Consider the following 25,001-nt stretch of genomic DNA (forward strand, 5'->3'; position numbering starts at 1 on the left):
ACACACACACATATATATATATGCTTTACTATCAAATGCACAAAAATCACAACCGTGAATGGTGATTTCCGCGATGCATTTCCTTGACTCATACATATTAACTAGGTCGTAAGGTCTACGCAACAAGATTGACAACGTTCTGTCAATATTAATGTTGGCAGCTGCCATTCCCAACCATGCTTCATGTCCCTGCCTTGTGTACGTCCTTCTGAATGGACATGCACATGAACGTCGACATTCCGACTGTCGCTCCTACCATGTTCGAGGAGGAAGCTGTTGTGTAACTGAATGTCGACATTTTGATTGTAAACCTATATATATATATATATATATATACACACACACACACACACAGACACATATATATTCACAAACACAAGTGTATTTCATGTGTGCATTTGTGTGTGTGTGTGTGTGTATATATATATATATATATATATATATATATATATATATATATATATATATATATGTCTATATTAGGTGATATAACAATCTCTTCTTCGAATACATAATCATAGACATGTATACTGCGAATGCTGTAAACCACAAACGGCCACGTCCTCAAATTTTTTTCCTTGGGAAAAAAATCACGTGGCTGTAAAATAAAAAACAAACTTTAAAACACTAATTAAGTGGGGGGGGGGTGCTTCGCCCCTCACACCCCTCCCCTGATGTAAGGGGCTGTGCCCCCCCCATCCCACCTAAATATACCAACTCCGAGATCACTCTACACTGAAGAAAAGGGCATTCCCAATAATGGCCAACTGAACCCCCCCCCCCCCGAGGAAAAAATTCAAGGAAGTGGCCATTTGCAGTTTACAACGTTAGCTGTATATGTGTCGATTATTATGCATTCAAAGAAGAGACTCTTCGCTCACATAATACAGACTTTATTTTATATATATATATATATATAGATAGATAGATAGATATTATCAAAGGGTAAAAAAGGTCACAAAGACAAACCACTCAGTAAAGAGTTTTCATTGCATAATATCTTAAATCTCCTGTAATTCAGACTCGTGTGACATATGGAAATGAATCGTTAAGAACATCATGTGTTTCAGCTTTGAGGCTTCTAGATTCTCACAACTTTTTACATCTTTGCAGATAATTTCAGTTCAATAAAAACAAAACCCACTAGCTGAGGGCATGAATGTTTCAGCCTTTTTAGTGATCTCATTAGTACAGCGTACGTAGATTGTTTTGCTATACATTATAACCACAGAGCTTTTAAACCCAGCTGATGCCCGTAAACATTAAAGTGCCTTTACAGTATTCCAACTAATACCCAAACCAAAGGTTAAAAAGCTCACAAAGACAAATCATTTAGTAAAAACTGCAAGAAAGAAACAGCTACGCTAAAGTTTATATTACGTACAGTAGAGTCTCGATTATCTCAACAGTCAGTTATCAGAACCAGCCTTCCATAGCTTTCGGGTAGGAGACATCATAAAGTCTGAATATGTAAACATTACATGTATTCACTTGAGCATGTTTTTTGAGCTTGTAGCCAGCTCATGTGTGAAAAATATTCTTTAGTGGCCACTGAAATCGTTGAAAAGTTGAAATGTGTATTCTTGCATGCCAAAAAAAAAAACATGATTTTAGATGTTTTTATCTGGTTCATTTATATGTTTGTTTATTCGAACAGTTTGATCATCCGAACTACCCTAGGTCCCAAATTACTACTCTACTGTAATACCTTAAACCTCCTGTAATGGATGACCATGGGACTTATGCAAATGACCCATTAAGGACATTTAAATCTCCACATGGTGATCCACTTCAGTTTATTCTTAATACTATAAATCAGAACTAAAATTGTTCATATAGTACTCCTGCTTATGGTGCTGTACTAAACTTATATTTTTAGCACACTTTTCTAAACATACAAAATACCATATTAAAACAAAGCATAGCATCAAATATTCAAGTCTGCCACTGGATAAACAGCTGGGTATCATGGCCGGCCTTAGGCATAGGCGACCTAGGCAACCGCCTAGGGCGCTGTACAGACCGGCCTCATAAGGGGCGCAAAATCGCAAAACAAACCAAAGTTAAAAAGTTAAACTTTCTTCACTTTTTAACATTGCGCCCGATGCCCGTTTGTACACAGTAACATTGCGCCCTCCCCCCACGACTGACGACATGAGCACACAGCATAGAACGCCCCCCTCCCTATGTTGTTCTTCCATTCCCTCCCCCCTGCGTGATGTATGGTGAGTCATCTTTTTTTTTTTAAAACCAGCTGCCTAAATCACGAAAGTTGTAGCTGGATTTCTTCTGCTTTGTCTTTCTTTAGTTAGAATAAGGCTGTACAACTTGCAGTTTTTTTGCTTTCCCGGCTATATATAGAATTACGTGCACGTGGTCTTGTTCGGTTGGTAATGGCAACAGATTTTGTTTTATTGCTACAAATGATAGGTGTATGTGTTTGTGTGTACGTAACTGTTCGATCATGATCTACCTAACCCTCGTATTACACTCGCTAAGCTGTTTTATTTATTTTTTTATGTAAAACTCAATAAACAGTTTAACGAGTGTAACAGAAGGGCTAGTTAGATCATGATTGCACAGTTATGCACAAAAAACATGTTGCGGTCGATAATTGTGTAACGTAAGGTAAAAAAGTGCCCTGAAATAACTGTAGCCTGCTTGACATATTTTGCTTGTTATGCTGCTTTCTCTTGCCTCCTTCTCCATTTTACAACTAGCCTGTCAGTAAGCTGCTTTTCTGTTATGCACATTAAGGTAAACACAAGAGAGATTTTTGTGTGTAATGCTTCTGCTGCTTCCTCCCCGTTAAGGAGAGATTTTATGTGCAATGCTTCCTCTCCATTAAGGAGATTTTGTGTTTGTGTAATGCTTCTGCTTTCTCAACGTTAAGGAGGGATTTTATGTGCAATGCTTCTGCTGGTCACTCACCTTTAAGGAGAGATTTGTGTGTGTGTGTGTGTGTGTGTGTGTGTGTGTGTGTGTGTGTGTGTGTGTGTGTGTGTGTGTGTGTGTGTGTGTCTGCGTGTGAGTGTGTGTCTGCGTGTGAGTGTGTGTCTGCGTGTGAGTGTGTGTCTGCGTGTGAGTGTGTGTCTGCGTGTGAGTGTGTCTGCGTGCGTGTGTGTCTGCGTGCGTGTGTGTCTGCGTGCATGTGTGTGTGTGTGTGTGTGTGTCTGTAAAATGTCCCGGTTATGTATAACAGGCAGTTAGACCTAACCCAGGCTCAAACCCTATACCTTGCGTACAGGAGCCTGCATTCTCTACCCACATCAGCACTTGTCATATTCAGGAAGTTCAGTCCATAGCTCTTAACTGTGTACATATTCACAGAACATTATACTTGGCTTATACTTTTTGTCTGTTCCTCTTAAAGTTTGTGGTTTTCTGGCAAATCAGTGAGGATGGAATTCACTAAATCATGATAGCCCTTTAAGTTTTAGTCTTCCTCTCTTTTTTGGAAACACATGGTTACACAACATAATTTTAGCAATGTTCTAAGATTATACAAGCAATATTTAAAACATGCCCCTGGTTTGGGCCCCCCCCCACCACCAAATTTTGGCTTGCTCCAGATATCTTCTGCTGTAAAATTGAGAGATCTAGTTGTGCCAAGTGGATGGTGCATTGGTAGTGTTATTGCCACACAGCAAGAGGTTCTCTGGTTTGATTCTTGGCTGGGGTGCCTTCTGTGTATAGTCTGTATGTCCTCCCTGTGTTTGTGTGGGTTTCTGTGGCTGCTCTGGTTTCCTTCCTCCCCTGTTACAATGACATGTGTCTGGAGCATTTCTCCCTGGGTCTTTGCCGAAAATTGGCTTTGTTGCAAGTTGAACTTTCCTGGTAAACAAATGTTAAATAAAGTTTGCTGAGAGCTTCAGGAGAAGAGTAGTTTAGTGATGCTTATTCCGCGTCTGTTTGCATTGTTAGTACCACAACAGGTAGTAGTCTTACTTTTGAGGCAGAAGGCTGTGGGTTCTACTCCCACATTATGCCGATGGATCACTGATACTGCACTGTATTGTACTTTAAAGGGAGGTGATGCTGCAGTCCTGTGAATGTCCTCCTTTGGAGTAATTACCTAGTAACTATGAACCATTTATCATGTTGCCATCCATTCCCTATTACAAAAATTACTAGCTTATCATTCTTTAATTTAACATAGACCATTTATTCTACAAGGGCAACAGCCACATTATTTGTAGATGAAACAATGAAATATAGAGTGGCTTCCTAGCAACGACCTCTTCATTAGTGATAGATCCCTTTAATGTGGAATTATTTAGATTACTTACTTCTGCAGAGAGTTTGCATGTTTACTGATATTGGTGAATTGTAATGCCAGAAGTTTGAGTGGCCTTTTATGGTTGAAATTTTCTGAAATGGGTAGTGTCATCGGTTCATAAATTTTGTTTCATTGCTTACTAGAAGACTGTTCAAAACTACAAATTTAAAACACAATCTAACAACTGGTGCTGTATTGTACAAGGAATATAATTTAATACAATCATGAAGGTGAATCATAGAATGTATACACATATGCATGGCCCTAAAAATGTTCGACACCAGCCCAGAGAAAAGTGTGAAAGGCTCAATCATCGGCAACATTTAAGCTTTACTCTTGTTACCAAAGCAATGGATGAAGGTAAAACAGCTACATTACCTTGACCTGGCTAAGCCTTTTGGCAAAATCCCCTACTCGGGTGTAGTACAACAAATGATTAATGTAGGTTAAAACACTTGCATCACTAGCTGGATTGGCAACTTGAGCACAGAATGCAGGGGAACAAAACAGGGGAAGAAACCAGTCACCAATGGAGTCCCCTAGGGTTCGGTACAGATCCTTTTTCTGTTTGGCATATACATCTCAAAAGTAAAAGGAAATATCAAGTGGCCTCGGCCAGTTAATTTGGAGATGACTGTGAGCAGTCTAAGAGAAGTTACTGAATCCCCAAATGACTTAACCATTATGCAGGAAGGTTTGTCCCAAGCAATTGATTCATCAATTCCTGGAAAATCTTCCAGGAATTAATGAATCAATTTCTATATCAAGTATATTAAAATTTAAACATATATTAGGTTTATATCAGTCACCATAAACGTGGTACCCTTGATGGCAATAAAACGTAACAGGAGAATTCTCTCATTGAGATACTCCAACTCTCTGTTGTCCAACAAATATTAACACGAAACAACTGTAAATAATTCAAGAGCTCTTTATTAACAACGAGTGAGCGCTTTCGCCAAAGGGCTTCTTCCGACTCTTATATATTTTACAAAAATCTTTCCTGTTTAAAAAGCACACCATCCGCTTTCATTGGATACAATATCCCGGTCAAAGGCGGGATTTAAAGCAGTATGCACTTCTAATTCTACTTTAACATATAGTGATCTGTAAAATCTTTCTTTAAAAAATACATACTCAACTACAATATGATTGAACCAGTAACATAGCATAAAATGCATGTAAGCTAAAAAGTCTAATAAAACCGAACATCTAAAAAACGGTTCATATTGCTATTGCAACATTCTTGGCAACCCTCCCACTTTTAAAATACAAGTTCCCATACAATTCATTATTTGACCATTTTCCAAGGGCAGATAGACTAACTGTGTACATTTAAAACCAATATTTTGTAGCTTACTCAAGCCCTACATACATGGTGTTGCTCTTCCGTTTAGTAGTGCAGAGAAATCATTAACATAACAAGAGGTACGTATAAACTGAGTAGCCCAGTAGGAACGGACACCTACGGACAGTTCATCCTGCTCCTACTGCATATTTAGCAAAACTCACACACCTCTCAAAATCTAAAACAAATACGTTCTCATAAGGATCCATGGAGGGCTATTCAGAGATAGATAAATTGACTATGTGCATTAAGAGACATGTGTTATGAAATATTCAAACCAACAGGTATGAAACTGAACTACAGTTCGGTAATGCACATAGTCATAAATAATAGAAATACATAACTGGTTAGACTAACCTATAAACATAGAAATTAAAAACTTTACGAACAACTTGCACAATGTATATAACATTTATCATTGTCAAGTTGACATATATCATATGACTGCATATACTGTGATTTCTAAACCAATATATAATATTTAGTTGTATATAGGTTAAACATAATAAATATATGTACTAACACCTTATATATTTATAACTTAGATTCGAATAAAGACTAAAGATGTCAAACCTCTAAATGGTCAAGTTATTAAAAACACATACATATGTATACATATATATAAAAAAGTGTACACATATATGTATATCAAATATATACACATATATATATATATATATATATATATATATATATATATATATATCAATACATAAATGTTTACTGACTCAAAAATAGCCAAGCATTAACTAGAAGGGGACCCATACTTCAAAATAAAACATTTAGTCAGGTTGAGTGAGTATATATGTTGCATGTATATGCATACAGTGTTCCAAGGATGCTGATTGAAGTGTCCAAGTAACACAACTCTCAATAACATAAGGTAGAATATTAATACTCATACTCAATGTTTTTTCCTACACAACCTCCTACTCTTTAGGAAGGGTTTAATTTGTACCTTGTCATTGAGGCCAGGAGGTGTATCCGACCTCCATCTAATAATCCATCTAGTCTCATTCTCCAAGGTCCTATTTATCAAATCTCCTCCTCTAACACCTTGTGTAAGTTGTTGAATAACACAAAAATTAAAGGTGTGTTGTGTACCTCCTTTCTTAATATGCCTGGATAAAGCATTGACATCTGAGCCTATCCTAATTTGATACTTATGCTCTCTAATGCGCTCCTTAAGAGTGCGATTGGTTTTCCCTACATAATATGCAGTGCATGAACTGCACATCGCCACATAGATCACATTCTTACTTTCACAGTTAGTGTTGGTTTTAAAATAAAATACACGTCCTGTTATAGGATGTGTAAACATAGTTGTCTCATTGATATCAGAACATTGGTTACATTTACCACATGGTATTGTATTAATGTTCTTGTCATTAGTTCTAAAACTATCATACCTCGGCCTGCATAATATACTTTTCAAATTCGGATGGTTTTTAAATGTAACTTGTGGTACCAAACCTACTACATCTCTCACCCCACTGTCAGATGTTAAAATCTCCCAGTGCTTAGTCATGGATCTTCTTACTTCCAAGCTTGTTTTACTGTAGTTTAAAATGGCCCTTACTTCAGTTTGTGGAGTCCCCGTATTATTAATCTGTTCAACTTGCTCCATAAAGTAGGGTCTAGCACTACTAGTCCTCAGTGAATCTACAGCCTCAATAGTCTCCTGAATCTCATCTTCACCATATCCTCTCTCTAAGAACATGCCCTTCATCTCATGTCTCTCACGTTCATAAATACCTTGATTTGGGTTGAGTCTAGACACTCTCATAAATTGTCCCTTTAGGACATTATTAAAGACATGTTGGGGGTGCATGCTTCGTCTATGAAGCAAGTTGTTTCTATGACACCCCTTCCTGTGTATAGATGTATTCAGCATGCCATTAGGCATTCTGTGTACCTCTACATCCAAAAAGGAAATGTTGACAGTAGAAAAGTTCAAGGTAAATTTAAAAAACTCAGTCGTCTTATCTAAATACATTACAAAGTTCTTGAGGGATCCCTCATCACCCAGCCACAAAAAGAAAAGGTCGTCCACAAAACGGCAATACATGCCTACACTTTCCTTAAATTGGGGGTTATCACATAGAAAGATATCTTCCCACCTAGCCATGACTAGGTTGGCGTAGCTATTGGCACAGGAGGTGCCCATAGCTACGCCATCCCTCTGTGAATATATCTCTTCTTTAAATATAAACACATTATTTGTTAGAATTGTTTCAAGTAATAAAGTAATTAAATCAATTTTTTTATCAGAAAACTGTGTGTGTCTTTAAATAATCCATAATATATGTTATCCCTGTATCATTAGGAATTGTTGTAAAAAGACTCACCACGTCTAAAGTTACTAAGAGAAACTCTTGATCATATGCCAAGTGTTTAGTATTAGAATAGAGATCTATCAAAAATTGTTTATTATCTCTCAAAATTCTTTTATTCTCATTGACCAGGGGCCTAAATACATCTTCCAGATATATGGAAAGAGGTTCAGTGACCCACCCCTGACCTGCTACAATGGGTCTCATAGGTGGGTCATTACTATTTTTGTGGACCTTAGGTAGTCCTTGTATGACCGGTAAAGTTGGATCCTTAACCTTAAAATAATCATACAACTCTTGAGTTATATGAAATGACATGACAAGATCATCTAAGGTGTTGTAAACGCTAAATACCTTCTCTGTCAAAACATCATGATCTATCTTAGTGTAGAACTGTAAGTCACTTAACATTGATTTCATTTTCTCATCATAGTAAGAGGTATCCATAATGACCACAGGTCCACCCTTATCAGCTGGTCGAATGATAATAGATCTATCATTCCTCAGGGCCTTTAAGGCCTGTCTCTGCTTGTAATTTAAATTTTGTCCATGCCTATTAGGCTTCCTATCCTGAAAGTTCTTATAAATATCATTTTCTAATACATTACCAAACACTTCCACAGCTGGGTGAAGAGATGGTACATATAGGCTATTAGCACGAAATCTATTAGTGGTCATATGATTGCTATAGTTTCCAAAATCCAGTTTCAACTGTATGTTCCTAATGAACAATTTGGTATCTATAATAGTGTCCACAAGGTCACTGTCTTTAGTGGGAATAAATCCAAGACCTTTACTTAACACTTGTTTCTCATATATATTCAGATTCCTGGATGATAAATTAATAACTAATGATTTATCTTCCCCCACATTTTCTTCAACGTGGGGCCTTGTTGTTCTTCTATAGATCCTTTCCTCTTCTGCCTCCCTCTGCTTGTCGCACGTTTCTTCTCCAAAAAATGATTCTGGGCTATAGGGAGGGGTGCTGGTAACCCAACATTGGTTTTGGGTCTAACTACCGGTGTGCCTTCTAGTGGGTTGATGTCATTTGAATCATGTATGGGTCCCACCAGGCCTGTACCTAAAGTAGGGTTAGTCTGTTCATTCACAATAAACGAGTGGGGCGTACCCTCCCCTGACCTCCCATTATTCACATACTCTGTATCCTGTGTTCTCATCCCTTCATTTAAATCTGTAGTACTAATAGATTCCCCACCATCAGTATTTGATGTTGCAGGGTTGACTTGTGTGTCGTTGTTGGTAATTGACCTCACACTATTCACTGCATGTGTAACAGTGTTCAGTTCCTGGCGACCAGTATTTCTAGATTCTCTATAATTTAGATGCGGTGGTTCATCTGTACCAGTATTCCCCTGTGTATAGACATTCCTATCTCTGGGCCAAGTAAAAACATGGTTATTTTTAAAATCTCGTATATCTCTCGTAATTTTAACCTTTTTCTGCTCAAGCATTCTCTTCTCCATGAGTAAGACATCATCTAACACCCTTTCAAGTCTCACAACATATGTATTATTAACATACTTCAGTTTAAAGTCATTAAACATTTTGTTCACCGACAGTCTTAATTTTTTCTCTTCAGGCAGATGAAAGTCAATTAATAGCTTCATGTAGTTGAAGCTAAGCTCCAAATTCAATTGTTGCCAGCGATATAGTAAATCTGGGTACAAATTACCAGAAGTTGGCATCTTCAAAATGCGGAGCCCACGTGGTATTATACGCTTCAACAAACATGCTTCAAAGTACTGTCTTTGAATTTGTAGCCTTTTTAACTTTACTAAAGCTGTTTCTAGCTCTTGTAAGTCTCTGGTAACACTTAAGTTACTTACATCGTTGTGAGTGTCCATATTCCCGTCTATTATCGGTTCAAAGTCCAAGAGCGAGTTCACCTCGCCTGTTACACAGACCTGGAAGCGTTCAGCAAATCCGTTAGTTCGTTCCGGTCCAATTGGAACGTACGGTAGTTCAATACTAGGTTGAACCTCGTTCGCCATCCTCAACAAACGCTGCTCCGTCAAAAATAAAAATATAATCCAAACAAACCAGATGCAGAGCAGCACAACAGTCGAGACGGGTCCCCACGTAGAAAATGTATAAAAGATAATATCAGTCACCATAAACGTGGTACCCTTGATGGCAATAAAACGTAACAGGAGAATTCTCTCATTGAGATACTCCAACTCTCTGTTGTCCAACAAATATTAACACGAAACAACTGTAAATAATTCAAGAGCTCTTTATTAACAACGAGTGAGCGCTTTCGCCAAAGGGCTTCTTCCGACTCTTATATATTTTACAAAAATCTTTCCTGTTTAAAAAGCACACCATCCGCTTTCATTGGATACAATATCCCGGTCAAAGGCGGGATTTAAAGCAGTATGCACTTCTAATTCTACTTTAACATATAGTGATCTGTAAAATCTTTCTTTAAAAAATACATACTCAACTACAATATGATTGAACCAGTAACATAGCATAAAATGCATGTAAGCTAAAAAGTCTAATAACAAGGCCCCACATTGAAGAAAATGTGGGGGAAGATAAATCATTAGTTATTAATTTATCATCCAGGAATCTGAATATATATGAGAAACAAGTGTTAAGTAAAGGTCTTGGATTTATTCCCACTAAAGACAGTGACCTTGTGGACACTATTATAGATACCAAATTGTTCATTAGGAACATACAGTTGAAACTGGATTTTGGAAACTATAGCAATCATATGACCACTAATAGATTTCGTGCTAATAGCCTATATGTACCATCTCTTCACCCAGCTGTGGAAGTGTTTGGTAATGTATTAGAAAATGATATTTATAAGAACTTTCAGGATAGGAAGCCTAATAGGCATGGACAAAATTTAAATTACAAGCAGAGACAGGCCTTAAAGGCCCTGAGGAGTGATAGATCTATTATCATTCGACCAGCTGATAAGGGTGGACCTGTGGTCATTACGGATACCTCTTACTATGATGAGAAAATGAAATCAATGTTAAGTGACTTACAGTTCTACACTAAGATAGATCATGATGTTTTGACAGAGAAGGTATTTAGCGTTTACAACACCTTAGATGATCTTGTCATGTCATTTCATATAACTCAAGAGTTGTATGATTATTTTAAGGTTAAGGATCCAACTTTACCGGTCATACAAGGACTACCTAAGGTCCACAAAAATAGTAATGACCCACCTATGAGACCCATTGTAGCAGGTCAGGGGTGGGTCACTGAACCTCTTTCCATATATCTGGAAGATGTATTTAGGCCCCTGGTCAATGAGAATAAAAGAATTTTGAGAGATAATAAACAATTTTTGATAGATCTCTATTCTAATACTAAACACTTGGCATATGATCAAGAGTTTCTCTTAGTAACTTTAGACGTGGTGAGTCTTTTTACAACAATTCCTAATGATACAGGGATAACATATATTATGGATTATTTAAAGACACACACAGTTTTCTGATAAAAAAATTGATTTAATTACTTTATTACTTGAAACAATTCTAACAAATAATGTGTTTATATTTAAAGAAGAGATATATTCACAGAGGGATGGCGTAGCTATGGGCACCTCCTGTGCCAATAGCTACGCCAACCTAGTCATGGCTAGGTGGGAAGATATCTTTCTATGTGATAACCCCCAATTTAAGGAAAGTGTAGGCATGTATTGCCGTTTTGTGGACGACCTTTTCTTTTTGTGGCTGGGTGATGAGGGATCCCTCAAGAACTTTGTAATGTATTTAGATAAGACGACTGAGTTTTTTAAATTTACCTTGAACTTTTCTACTGTCAACATTTCCTTTTTGGATGTAGAGGTACACAGAATGCCTAATGGCATGCTGAATACATCTATACACAGGAAGGTGTCATAGAAACAACTTGCTTCATAGACGAAGCATGCACCCCCAACATGTCTTTAATAATGTCCTAAAGGGACAATTTATGAGAGTGTCTAGACTCAACCCAAATCAAGGTATTTATGAACGTGAGAGACATGAGATGAAGGGCATGTTCTTAGAGAGAGGATATGGTGAAGATGAGATTCAGGAGACTATTGAGGCTGTAGATTCACTGAGGACTAGTAGTGCTAGACCCTACTTTATGGAGCAAGTTGAACAGATTAATAATACGGGGACTCCACAAACTGAAGTAAGGGCCATTTTAAACTACAGTAAAACAAGCTTGGAAGTAAGAAGATCCATGACTAAGCACTGGGAGATTTTAACATCTGACAGTGGGGTGAGAGATGTAGTAGGTTTGGTACCACAAGTTACATTTAAAAACCATCCGAATTTGAAAAGTATATTATGCAGGCCGAGGTATGATAGTTTTAGAACTAATGACAAGAACATTAATACAATACCATGTGGTAAATGTAACCAATGTTCTGATATCAATGAGACAACTATGTTTACACATCCTATAACAGGACGTGTATTTTATTTTAAAACCAACACTAACTGTGAAAGTAAGAATGTGATCTATGTGGCGATGTGCAGTTCATGCACTGCATATTATGTAGGGAAAACCAATCGCACTCTTAAGGAGCGCATTAGAGAGCATAAGTATCAAATTAGGATAGGCTCAGATGTCAATGCTTTATCCAGGCATATTAAGAAAGGAGGTACACAACACACCTTTAATTTTTGTGTTATTCAACAACTTACACAAGGTGTTAGAGGAGGAGATTTGATAAATAGGACCTTGGAGAATGAGACTAGATGGATTATTAGATGGAGGTCGGATACACCTCCTGGCCTCAATGACAAGGTACAAATTAAACCCTTCCTAAAGAGTAGGAGGTTGTGTAGGAAAAAACATTGAGTATGAGTATTAATATTCTACCTTATGTTATTGAGAGTTGTGTTACTTGGACACTTCAATCAGCATCCTTGGAACACTGTATGCATATACATGCAACATATATACTCACTCAACCTGACTAAATGTTTTATTTTGAAGTATGGGTCCCCTTCTAGTTAATGCTTGGCTATTTTTGAGTCAGTAAACATTTATGTATTGATATATATATATATATATATATATATATATATATATATATATGTGTATATATTTGATATACATATATGTGTACACTTTTTTATATATATGTATACATATGTATGTGTTTTTAATAACTTGACCATTTAGAGGTTTGACATCTTTAGTCTTTATTCGAATCTAAGTTATAAATATATAAGGTGTTAGTACATATATTTATTATGTTTAACCTATATACAACTAAATATTATATATTGGTTTAGAAATCACAGTATATGCAGTCATATGATATATGTCAACTTGACAATGATAAATGTTATATACATTGTGCAAGTTGTTCGTAAAGTTTTTAATTTCTATGTTTATAGGTTAGTCTAACCAGTTATGTATTTCTATTATTTATGACTATGTGCATTACCGAACTGTAGTTCAGTTTCATACCTGTTGGTTTGAATATTTCATAACACATGTCTCTTAATGCACATAGTCAATTTATCTATCTCTGAATAGCCCTCCATGGATCCTTATGAGAACGTATTTGTTTTAGATTTTGAGAGGTGTGTGAGTTTTGCTAAATATGCAGTAGGAGCAGGATGAACTGTCCGTAGGTGTCCGTTCCTACTGGGCTACTCAGTTTATACGTACCTCTTGTTATGTTAATGATTTCTCTGCACTACTAAACGGAAGAGCAACACCATGTATGTAGGGCTTGAGTAAGCTACAAAATATTGGTTTTAAATGTACACAGTTAGTCTATCTGCCCTTGGAAAATGGTCAAATAATGAATTGTATGGGAACTTGTATTTTAAAAGTGGGAGGGTTGCCAAAAATGTTGCAATAGCAATATGAACCGTTTTTTAGATGTTCGGTTTTATTAGACTTTTTAGCTTACATGCATTTTATGCTATGTTACTGGTTCAATCATATTGTAGTTGAGTATGTATTTTTTAAAGAAAGATTTTACAGATCACTATATGTTAAAGTAGAATTAGAAGTGCATACTGCTTTAAATCCCGCCTTTGACCGGGATATTGTATCCAATGAAAGCGGATGGTGTGCTTTTTAAACAGGAAAGATTTTTGTAAAATATATAAGAGTCGGAAGAAGCCCTTTGGCGAAAGCGCTCACTCGTTGTTAATAAAGAGCTCTTGAATTATTTACAGTTGTTTCGTGTTAATATTTGTTGGACAACAGAGAGTTGGAGTATCTCAATGAGAGAATTCTCCTGTTACGTTTTATTGCCATCAAGGGTACCACGTTTATGGTGACTGATATTATCTTTTATACATTTTCTACGTGGGGACCCGTCTCGACTGTTGTGCTGCTCTGCATCTGGTTTGTTTGGAATATATTAGGTTTATATCTACTATTTATTGTTTTCAAGCTTATAAATTATTGTATAAATGCAAGTTGATTGTGGCATTTTACATTTGTATTGTTTTTTTATTAGGTTAATATTGATTTTAGTGACTAAATTGATTAGGTTTCTTTAAGATTTAATTATGTACTAATAGGGCTGGTTTATACGTAGAAAATGTTTTGATTTTTTAATATTGTTCTGAGGAAATCCCTTATCTGTACAGGGAAGAAAGCACTTAACTTTGGATTAAACTTGTACATTCAGCTGTTTGCCCATCCATTTTGTTTGAGTTATTGTCCCAAGCAATAACTGGTGTCAAAATCATGATAATGCCCTTGGAGAAGTGGGAGAACTGACTACACTGTTTAGCATATTGTAACTTGTGGGTACAGTGACCTAACTTTTGACCAACATGTGCCCAGAGTCATAAGAAAGCTTTTCTATATTGCACACCTTATAAACAAATGGATTGCGACTAGATCTAGAGATGTTGTTGTCTCACTTTACAAAGCTTCTGGTTTGATTTCCATTCCTGCTTAACACTGATGCTTCTGCTAGGTAAACAGGGAAGTTGTCTTAGACTTATTATCCTCATGTTTTAAATCTTTCATTTTATTCTATCTTGTGAGGTCAGCACAGATGTATGCAATCCTATATATGGATCTTTACATGTAATTAATTTTGATGAAGCCTATACCTCCTTCAGAATGGGGAATACATAATCTTGTTATACACTGATTAGTGTCTCTGCCTCCTTACCCCCGTGCCTGTACTGTGACAGCGTTATTTACGTTTGGAACTATTTAAACCAATAAGTATTGCGCAGTCAATATTTACGGCTCACTCTAGGCTTATTTTATTGTGAAACTGAAGTTTTCTGCATGTAATTCACAATACAATAATAAATACATTTTTATATGAAGACAAAAATACTGGACCAAATTATAGTTTTGACTGTGTCAGTACATGGCAACTGTCTTTAAGAATTTTAGTCCATGTGGTGATTGGATTGTCTGCCCCAAAGATTACTGGTTCATATATTAATGCAGTTTATTATATGGAGTGCAGTTTGGAGACTTATTAATTGAATTTGAAGAAAGGTAATATTGATAAGTGTTCTACACATTGACTAAATGTAAGAGTTGATGGTACAGTGACAAAAATAGTAGCAAGAAAGGGAAGTTGATGGCATTTTTAATCTGTAGGACCTGATAAGTTAACTTTATATAGTGCATCAAATTAGTCTTTGGTGGGTGAAGCTATTATTGCTTATGCAAAGCAGTGCATCTGCTACATGAATAAAAGGTGAAAGTTGTATTTGTTTGGTTCTGTTTACAGGCTTGTATACAAGTATTGGTCTCTCGTGCATGCAATATGAAAGAGGCACTCACACTGAGAATTTACACACTATAGCAACTTTGATACGTTTATTTCATTAACTTACTCTATATTGTGGTTTATGTGCACAGTCTGTACAAGGATTGTAATTGGAAGCAAACTATCCAGTGAATGCTAACGTACAGTTGAACAAAATGTTGGTGTCAGTCATAAAGTTTATGATTATGTGAGAAAGCACTTTGGTTTAACATCATGTCTTATTATTTAGAACAATGCATGTTAATAGAAATCCTGTTTTATTTCTGCTGACATTGCTTTGAGTATGATTTAAGTCCTATATTTCTGTAGTAGCTGCTTTGATACAAGCAGTTGTTAATTATATGACTTCTAAGCTCTCTGACCATTATTCCCTCCTCTAAGGTATAGGGCACACTGTCTGCTTGCTTTGTCTGATACAGCTCATGGGTTGATTTTTATTTCTGCTTCATGACTGCAGTATTGCTTTGCATTTACTGAGAATGGTGAGCACCTTAATGCACTTACTATATACTCAGTGATATTTTTTATCTTCAGTAACCTGTTTGCTCCTTTTATACTAAAATGTTGGTGCCAAAAGAACTTCTAGCCTGTGTTAGTCTAAAAAAACAAGCTGGTGTTACCTTTGTAATAGCAGGACATGGTATGAAAATTGGACCTAGATGGCATGTCCTTGCTTATAGGTTCAGCAACATGGAATAATTTCGTTACTATCTTGGACACATGTTGGTCAAAACCAGGTTACCATCTACATGCATACCCAAATCCCAACTTGTTCTCCCGTTAGGGGTATGCCATCAATGAGGTCATGTCATAGGATGAGTGACTTCCCAAAGGGAACTATTATACATTTTGTGGTACTGAAGTTTAAACCATGGCTTTAGCACTTGTCATTTGGCTGTGTGAATGCTACACTAGCAACAGATCAAGCAGGTTTGTTAAGGAGGATTCAGCCTTCAATTGCAGTTAACTACACTACAAGGTGTCTGTTACAGTATGACTAGTTTTTCGTGCATTTAAACATTGAAAGAACTGGAGTGGGTTTTGTGGGAGTGACCCATCTGTGGACATGGCTCAAATAGGGGTGTTCCTTGAGTTTGATGTGGGTGGGGCTTAAGGGGCACCAGAGCAGTACTTTGCCTATGGTGCCGTTTCAGCTAAGGCCGGCCCTGCTGGGGATCCATGTCTGCTTCACCATCTTTCAACTCTTTAAACTTTTAGCAGTGTCAGTGGTGCAACAGGTACTGCAGTCGCCTTTGGTGCAGAATGCTATGGGTTCTATTCCCACACAAGGTAGATGGAATGCTGACAATGCACTGCAGCATAAAAGTGGGTGTTGCACTTCTGAATGCGTTGGCCACTGAGTTGGTGGTAGCTCAAGTGGATGTAAATGATACCATGGCACCTACTGAAAAGAGTAGGGGTCCTTTTTAAATACCATAGCTATTACATTTACAATATTTAAATATTATACATTATTTACAATTATTTACATCCTTTTGCATTTATTTTACATCATCTAAATTTGTACACACATTCCATTTTCTGTTTACATTTGTTGTCTTCCCACCACCAAAATTATATTTCTGACAATATCCACTTTCTATTAAATGTTGTCTCACTCAATCTTTCGTTCCATATAGTCCATATTATATAAAATATTTTATCTATTTTCTTTGCATCTTGTCTTCCTTTATTATCATAATAACCATATTCTAACATATCCATATGTATAACCTTCATTCTCTTAATACATTACACATTATTTTCACATAATGTTTCCTACCTTTTTACATCTTAAAGGGGCAGTCCCACAAAATTTTTTGTTTTGATTATAGTCTTTATTTACATTTTTCAGTCTAAGCTTTGGCTGCACGGGTTGGGGAGGGGTGCTTACAGGAAGTTTCAATGATCTTAGTCTACTTCCATCGCAAATTGCAGTTGTACTCACAACAGCTTTCAATGAGTAGTTCATTAGTTTCACCTGTGCTTTTTATCCTCAGAGAAAAGTAGCCTTTCAGGAATGTTATGACCTCACTTGCTACTACTTTGCAGAAAAGCATATGAGCAATACAAAACTAAAACATCAGTTAAGAGAGTTTTCTGTTCATTTAATTTCATGTTTTATTTTGTGTGGATTTCTGAATGCTAGTTAAGTGCTACAATGTTATGCATGACTGCCACTTGCTCTGTAGAAGCATCAGAACGATGCAAGTTTCAAACAGTAGTAGAAGCAGGCTTCTTTTTTTCATGTTTTGTTTTTTTGATCTCAGAATACTAGCAAAGTGTAATAGTTTTCTGACCTGCTGTAAAAAAAAAGTGTGATGCAAGCAACAGATTTTAAATAATGAAGTTCAAAACTTAGTGTCATAGTGGGGCTGTACAGTATGGCAACCTGTGATAGATTTACTTAATTCCAAGATTGCTTTACTACACAGTAAGGGAAATATGTCAAGAGACTGCTAAGATTTAATATTAGAATTCACTAAATTGCACCGTTTTGACTATACTGCTTGCAGTTACGCTAAGCAGAATAAATAAAGAGCTACACAATTAAGATGTTCTTTTTGATGAATTCATAAAAAGTAAATAGTCTCTTGCCTAACCACCCCCACCACAAACACACAAAAATGCATAACCTTATTGTTTCCCAGTGATCGAGGACTAAAAGCATTGACAGGAACTGAATATTGATAATTGTGTTCACCAAAGAACATGAAAACAGTGTTGCATAAAGTAAAATGAAACCAGGAGTAGGCTTGCTGATGATGATGTGCTAAGTGGGTGTTGACAACTGGCAGTTATCGAGTCATGTTTCTTTATGTCAGAATTTTAGACTCTGGGATTGTCCCTTTAAAAAAAAAAAAAATGTTCTTTTGTTTCAACTTCACCACAATAATTACAGACTCCTCCTATTTTTTTTATACGGCACACTCGGTGTTACCAGCAACTTCTTTATTGATAATCTCCACAGAAAAACTACAGTCTACACAATTTTTGCACGACTCTAATATTGTTTTTATAGCTTTTATTTTTTCATGCTCCAGCTTTTACCATGGATATACACAGCAACATTAATTTATTATATTTAAACACCATTCATTTTCTATGATGCTTTATGGCTCATGTTTCCAGTGTTTTTCACCTACTTCAATATTATATTATATAACCTATCCAACACCTTTTGGGGCCAGTCAATCACTACAAAACTGTAAGTAAGGACAGGAACAGCAAATTGGTTTATAGCTTGGACTTTGTTCTTAGATGTCAACGCTGTTTTAAGTATTAATTTAAGCGTTCTAAAATATTCCTTACTAAGTTTTATTTGCTTTTGTTCATGTGTTATTGTTGATCCTTCATCAATTCCCAAATACTTATACACTCCCTCTTATTCAACTTCTTTTTTATCACATCCCAAATTGATGTTTTCTTGGTGCGGCAGCTTTCCTGCTTTAAAGGTTGCTTTTGCACATTTATCAAGACCAAATGACATTCTTATATCATCTGAAAAAGTTTTGACTACTTGCAGTTGTGCTTTCAGTTCCTCATCTGATGAGCAATACAGTTTTAAATCATCTACAAAACGAAGGTGAGAAGTCTTTATACTGTGCTATTTTCTGGAAGCCAAACTGTAGCCAAGACCTAATCTAAGTAGACAACTTAATGGGTTAAGGGCAAGACAAAATAGCAGCAGTGACAGAGAGTCACCCTGGAATATCCCCCTTTGAATTTTTATCCCTGGAATAATTTGTCCTGAATTTTTATTCCGGGAATAATTTGTCCTTTATCAAGCTTAACTGCAAAGTGGTTTGCCATGGTTTCATGGTCACTGCACTGTAATCAATCAATGTAGGATATATATTATAGCAATAACCCACGCCTGGGTGTGGGTAATGCTAATTACCACGGTTGGCGTGGTTTGGTCCCAAGGCGAAGCCCGAGGACCAAACAGCCAACCGTGGGTAAATTTAGCATTACCCACACCCAGAAGTGGGTTATTGCTATTATACCATGACATTATTTAAGAAAAGAAACTATTACTTTTCTTAAATAATGGCATAGTATAATGCCTGTTTACTGCCCTTCCGCAGATGTCTGGCATCCGCGGCAGTTCTGATGTACTGCGCCTTGCGCAGTACATCAGAGCTGTGGGCAAAAGCAATGGAGAAAGCAAGATCTCCGTCGCTTTTTTTAGTGTTTAAGCTATGTTAAATGAGTTTAACATAGCGAGACGTTTTAAAATAAGCAACGGAGATGTCCGTTCTTATTTTAAAACTGTCTCGCTATGTTAAACTCATTTAACATAGCGAAACATAAAAAAGCAATGGAGATCTTGCTTTCTCCATTGCTTTTAAAACACTGTCTCTATGTTAAATGGGTTTAACATAGCGAGACAGTTTAAAATAAGCAACGGAGATCTCCGTTGCTTATTTTAAAGCTGTCTCGCTATGTTAAACACATTTAATATAGCGAGACAGTGTTTTAAAAAACAGTGTTATACTAATGGAAAAAAGTCCGGGCGACCGGACCTTTTTCCATTAGTATAACTCGATTTACAACGGGCACGCTGGCCAATCAGCGTGCACGTTTTTCGGCGGTCATGGTATAATATACATTTTTAAGCATTCTTTTATCCATGAATGTGGGAATTGTGAAATGCTTTTTTTATAGTCTATTTATGCCATACTTAGAGTCTCCCCTTTTTTACAGTTCTCCATGACTAACAGTAAATGACTGTTTGTTCCATGTGACTTTCTTTCATTACCTCTTTGTTCTATTGTCATGATTGAGTTTTTTTTAAAATAACTATAAACTCTGTCAGCATCAATTCCAGTGTACAGTTTACACATCGTTAGAAGGCAAGTTACTGGTCTGTAGTTTTTAGAATAGCTTGCAGATTCACTCAAGTATGAGTATTGTTTTTTCCTATTGTTAACCAGGTTGCTGTCTGGTCAGGGTGTACCTATATAATTCTTACTCATGGCTAAATCTTCATGTAAAGATGTTAATACTTTTAGCCAAAAGTTAGGTACTGCATCTGGGCCTGGGGTTTTCAAATTAAAAGCTTTTCTTAACTTTGTTTCAGTCTCTCTGGCTGTTACTTCATCCCATTTCATATCCTTTACTCTTTTTTTACTTCTACACATTTAGCATCTTTGTTATGTTCTACAGGATCTTCATAGATTTTCTCCAAAATGCATCTATTTCTTCTTTTTTTGTGGTGTTTTCAATTCCTTTTCCCTTTTTTGTGGTGTTTTCAATTCCTTTTCCATTATTTCCCAATTCTGTATAAAACTTTTTTGAGTCATCAATAAATTGCTTATTTTGTACTTTCCCTTTATCTGCGGGTACCTCAAATCTCAGGAGCTTTTCCTACTTAATATACTACACATAAGCAAAAACTCTGGTTATTCAACTTTTGTCATAACTGTCCCTCCGAGGCTATGCTCATCCATGCTTCTCAACCTGCAAACATTGAAAATAGATACAAAAGTCCCTTGAAAAGTAGTAATACCCAGCTAAAAATCCAGACGTATAATTAGCATAAATTCTGAATACCAAATAGTACAAAACTCTTCGAGCTTCCAGTAGGAATGTGAGATACTACTCACAAACATGTTTAAAAAACAAAGAGTAACAAAAATTATGGAAAAATATAAGCACATTATCAAAGAAACAGTGTCAAATCTGTAGACTTTAACGAATATTGCAAAAATTCTACCACACAAGGTTATTTATTTTTGCTTCTGAAAATGGAGATGTAATATGTGCATTCACTTTCTTTAAGTTATCGCTGACAAACTGATTGTGTAGTGTGCTTTTCCATGTACTAGGACAGCTTCAAAAAATCACGGGTTAAGGGAGATTCAGAAAATTGTGTGAAGGAAGAAATCAAGCCTGAAAATAGTGATATGCCTCCAAAAATGCGGACATCCTGTGCAGCTGTAAATTAAGCAAGAAAATAGAAATGTTCCTCCAAAATAGGGATATTTAAGAGGTCTTATCCAAGATTAACAGCCTTATGCAAGAAAGAACTAAAGGATAAAGCATGTGGTTCACTGCTGCTGTCACAGTATTTTAGAAAGGGAGGGAGGTTCTGGATACTGAACAGACATCACTGTCAGCCTCCTATCATTAAGTCATATTTCCCAAGTCTCTAATTATTCTTGTAACTACTTACAAACATTCTTGTCTTTCTTTACTTTGTGCATTTTAGTATTATGACACACATTAAAAGAGATGGAAATTTAGTTCTATCCCATATTCATTAGTTTCGTCTTGCCCTGGTTCAGTCATTACATTCAGTCACTAACCCAACCTCTACTATGGCTGCAGCCAAATACTAGATGCACATGCGGTTTAGCTGAGAAGTCCACAGCCTACAGCCTCATCAATACTAAAACTAGGCCTTTCATCCTTTTGGATGATCACAAGCACCTACTTGGAGCAGACAGCTGATGGCACAAACACTGATTTGCAGCAGACAGTTGATGATACTGTGTTTACTTATTATATTATGAGGGATGGGCAATGCTGATGAGCTTCCTGAAACAAAGCCATACTACTTTTATTTATTTATTTTACAGGGTTGTGGACTGGACCACAAAGGTCCATTTTTAACTAGAAGCGATCAGATGTAAAAATCAAAAGAAACATCTTAACATTTTGGACAAAAGAATGAACGCAAGAAAACAAAGTTAAACAGTAAAAAAGTGCTACCAACAGCATAAAGTGGTAACAAGTAGGAAGCACTTTATATGTTAGAAGTAACATATGACTTAAAGATAACATAGTTCAATCTAAAACACAGCACAATGAAATTACACTTGGAAAAAAAAAAACATCCAGACTGAAGGATATGAAACAGGCAGGCAGGTGTAAACAGGAGATAAAAAACCTCTAAGTTAAAACGGAACCCATTTAAGTGACGTCACAGAAGCTGTGATATTCAGCATTACTTGATGTTTTTTGCATTCACTTGCATTGAACTACCTGTCTTTAAACAAGCCAGTATTATAAAAAAAAAATAGTAGCTATACATTTTATGCTTTCAGGTCTCGCCTACAAAGTGCTTAAAAAATCACAGTGTGTTATCTGATTACAAAATATATTAACAAGTAAATAATGTTTGATTACCAATATACATATTTAGTAATAATAAAGAACTTACTTAGTATCCATTCTTGTTATTTTTTTGGTGAAAAATTCATCTACACCTTCATCCACTCTTCCCATAAGGCCATTCTGCTCTCCTTCAACAGCTGCTGTAGTGCTTACCTGAGGGAAATGAATGCAGTGTTTATATTTTCTATAAATTACTGTAATGTTAATTTATCTACAAAAGTACAACTCCATTAAAACATCATTTTTGTTTTACACACATCATGCACATTTAAAGGCAAAATGCTGATTAGTTCTAGGATTTAAAGTCAAGATGTCTGTTTCACACCACTTTTTCAAAGGAGTTCTCTGACACAGTCTGGGAACTTTTTTATGAAAAATATTTTTACTGGGTTAATGTCAGGTGCTTGTGACCTAAGTGCTTGCTTTCAAATTGTTTGGGTATGTATGCATGATGTATTGCTATATCACACATTTATTTACTGCACTTTGCAGTGGCATGCATGGACCTGAATCCTGGATTGTGTAAAGTGTTCAGATACTGCAGATTCTTAGAGAGAGAGAGCTACTTGTTTTGTACATTCGCTGACTGCTCCTTCTCAGTGACAGTGCAATCTTGGCATGACAATCATACATCAAGAGGGGTTGAGAGGGTGAGGGGGGGTGGAGTCCCCTTGCAAACAATATTTTCTAGCTTTGTAAAAGTATAATATACTACATTATTCTCAAATACATGTATTTAAATCTCATGTACACAAAGTAGTTTTGAGCAAATACTGCTATGCACTTGTGCTTAGAGGAGTTGTGTATTGAGGCAATATACTGGAATGTTTTTTTGCTTCACTTCAACAAAATACGAAACATACTGGTTCAGTGACCAACAAATGGAACTAATCAGTACAATTTGAAATGTTAACACACATCTCAAAATATGAAATTGAATTTCCTTCCAGGTATGCACAAACAGAATCAATGATAAATTTCAGATATTCCTCCCAGGAGAACTCTTCTGTTAAACTGGTAAAAAGAAATAAAAAAATATATTAATTACTTAATGTTACTTATCCAAAACTTGATAAAAATGGAAAACCTAAAGATCCATTAAATGCTCAACATCAAGAAGTGCACTGCAAAAGAAAGTCAGCAATACTGAATTTGCTGTAAGTTATGCTGATGATAAAAAACTACAAGAAATTGAAAATTAGCTCTTTCTATGACTGATGCCTTAATGTAATGGCCAAGGAAAACTGCTAGTGCTTACAATGAACTAAAGTAGCACAAACAACATGCCAAGCTACATGAAGAGAAGACCATTTTTAACAGTTATTTTCTCTGCAGCTGCTTGGTTTTAAAATTGTATGTTTATTATATGACATATGTTGGTAGGCACATATTTCTTGTTTAAAAATAAAAACACAATATCTACCTACAGGATATGATATTTAGTTAACTGCGGAGGCTGGGGGTGAATGCGCAGACTGTTTTATCTTTTAGTTGTTTTACTAAGTATATGACACTTTATAAAAATGTAGTTGTCTGCCACTTCAGTCTTACAGATATCTATATGCTTAATGTCCATGTTTTACAGAAAATTCTGTTGCTACGACACTTCAAACATTCGCTTTCAGGACAAATGTTATACAGCCATGAACACAGCAAGTTGTAGATTTTGGATTTCTCTTCTGATTGTTTCCTACAGAAATATGTTTTAAGACATCTACTCTCTGGCAACACACTGGGGTTGTTCAATTAACCTTTAGAAAATCAAACTAATTTTCCAACTTTTAGCACAGTGGCTTGCTGAACACAGTTTTATAATGGCAGAGTATATAGAGTAGCTTAGTGCACCGTCTGATTATGTAGATTGACAAACAAATCTAAAAGAGAGTATGATTTGCCATTGTACTTGCTTTATCTAAACTCTTTTTTCGACGTACTCTTCTAATGTGTGCTGTCAAATATGTTACTCATCATTAACTTCTCATGGATCAGATCTGTATCCCTCTGTGCTACGGAGCCAGCTGATAATGGTACTTTAAAATAACATTTTTGAAAAACTTATTTGTTCTGAAAGTATTCAGACAGAATCTAAAGTTTACTATTTTGTGCAAGATTGCTACAAATGCATTATTCTTTAAAGATTTTAATTACATATTTTAGTAT

At 36.1% G+C, this 25,001-nt stretch overlaps 1 protein-coding gene across 5 annotated transcripts in view; it reads right to left on the reverse strand.

The window, feature by feature from the left end:
• Positions 1-25,001, reverse strand: part of CARMIL1 (capping protein regulator and myosin 1 linker 1) — a 4,434,936-nt gene that overhangs the window by 330,722 nt on the left and 4,079,213 nt on the right. For all 5 annotated transcript variants that reach the window (XM_044067077.1, XM_044067074.1, XM_044067073.1 and 2 more), the window contains one exon: positions 22,888-22,994. In XM_044067077.1, the coding sequence (XP_043923012.1) occupies positions 22,888-22,994 (107 nt within the window). The remainder of the gene's footprint in view (positions 1-22,887; positions 22,995-25,001) is intronic.

This window comes from Protopterus annectens, chromosome 3.part1 (assembly GCF_019279795.1).
Source record: "Protopterus annectens isolate FY-2018-M chromosome 3.part1, PAN1.0, whole genome shotgun sequence".
Taxonomy (NCBI): Eukaryota; Metazoa; Chordata; order Ceratodontiformes; family Protopteridae; genus Protopterus; species Protopterus annectens.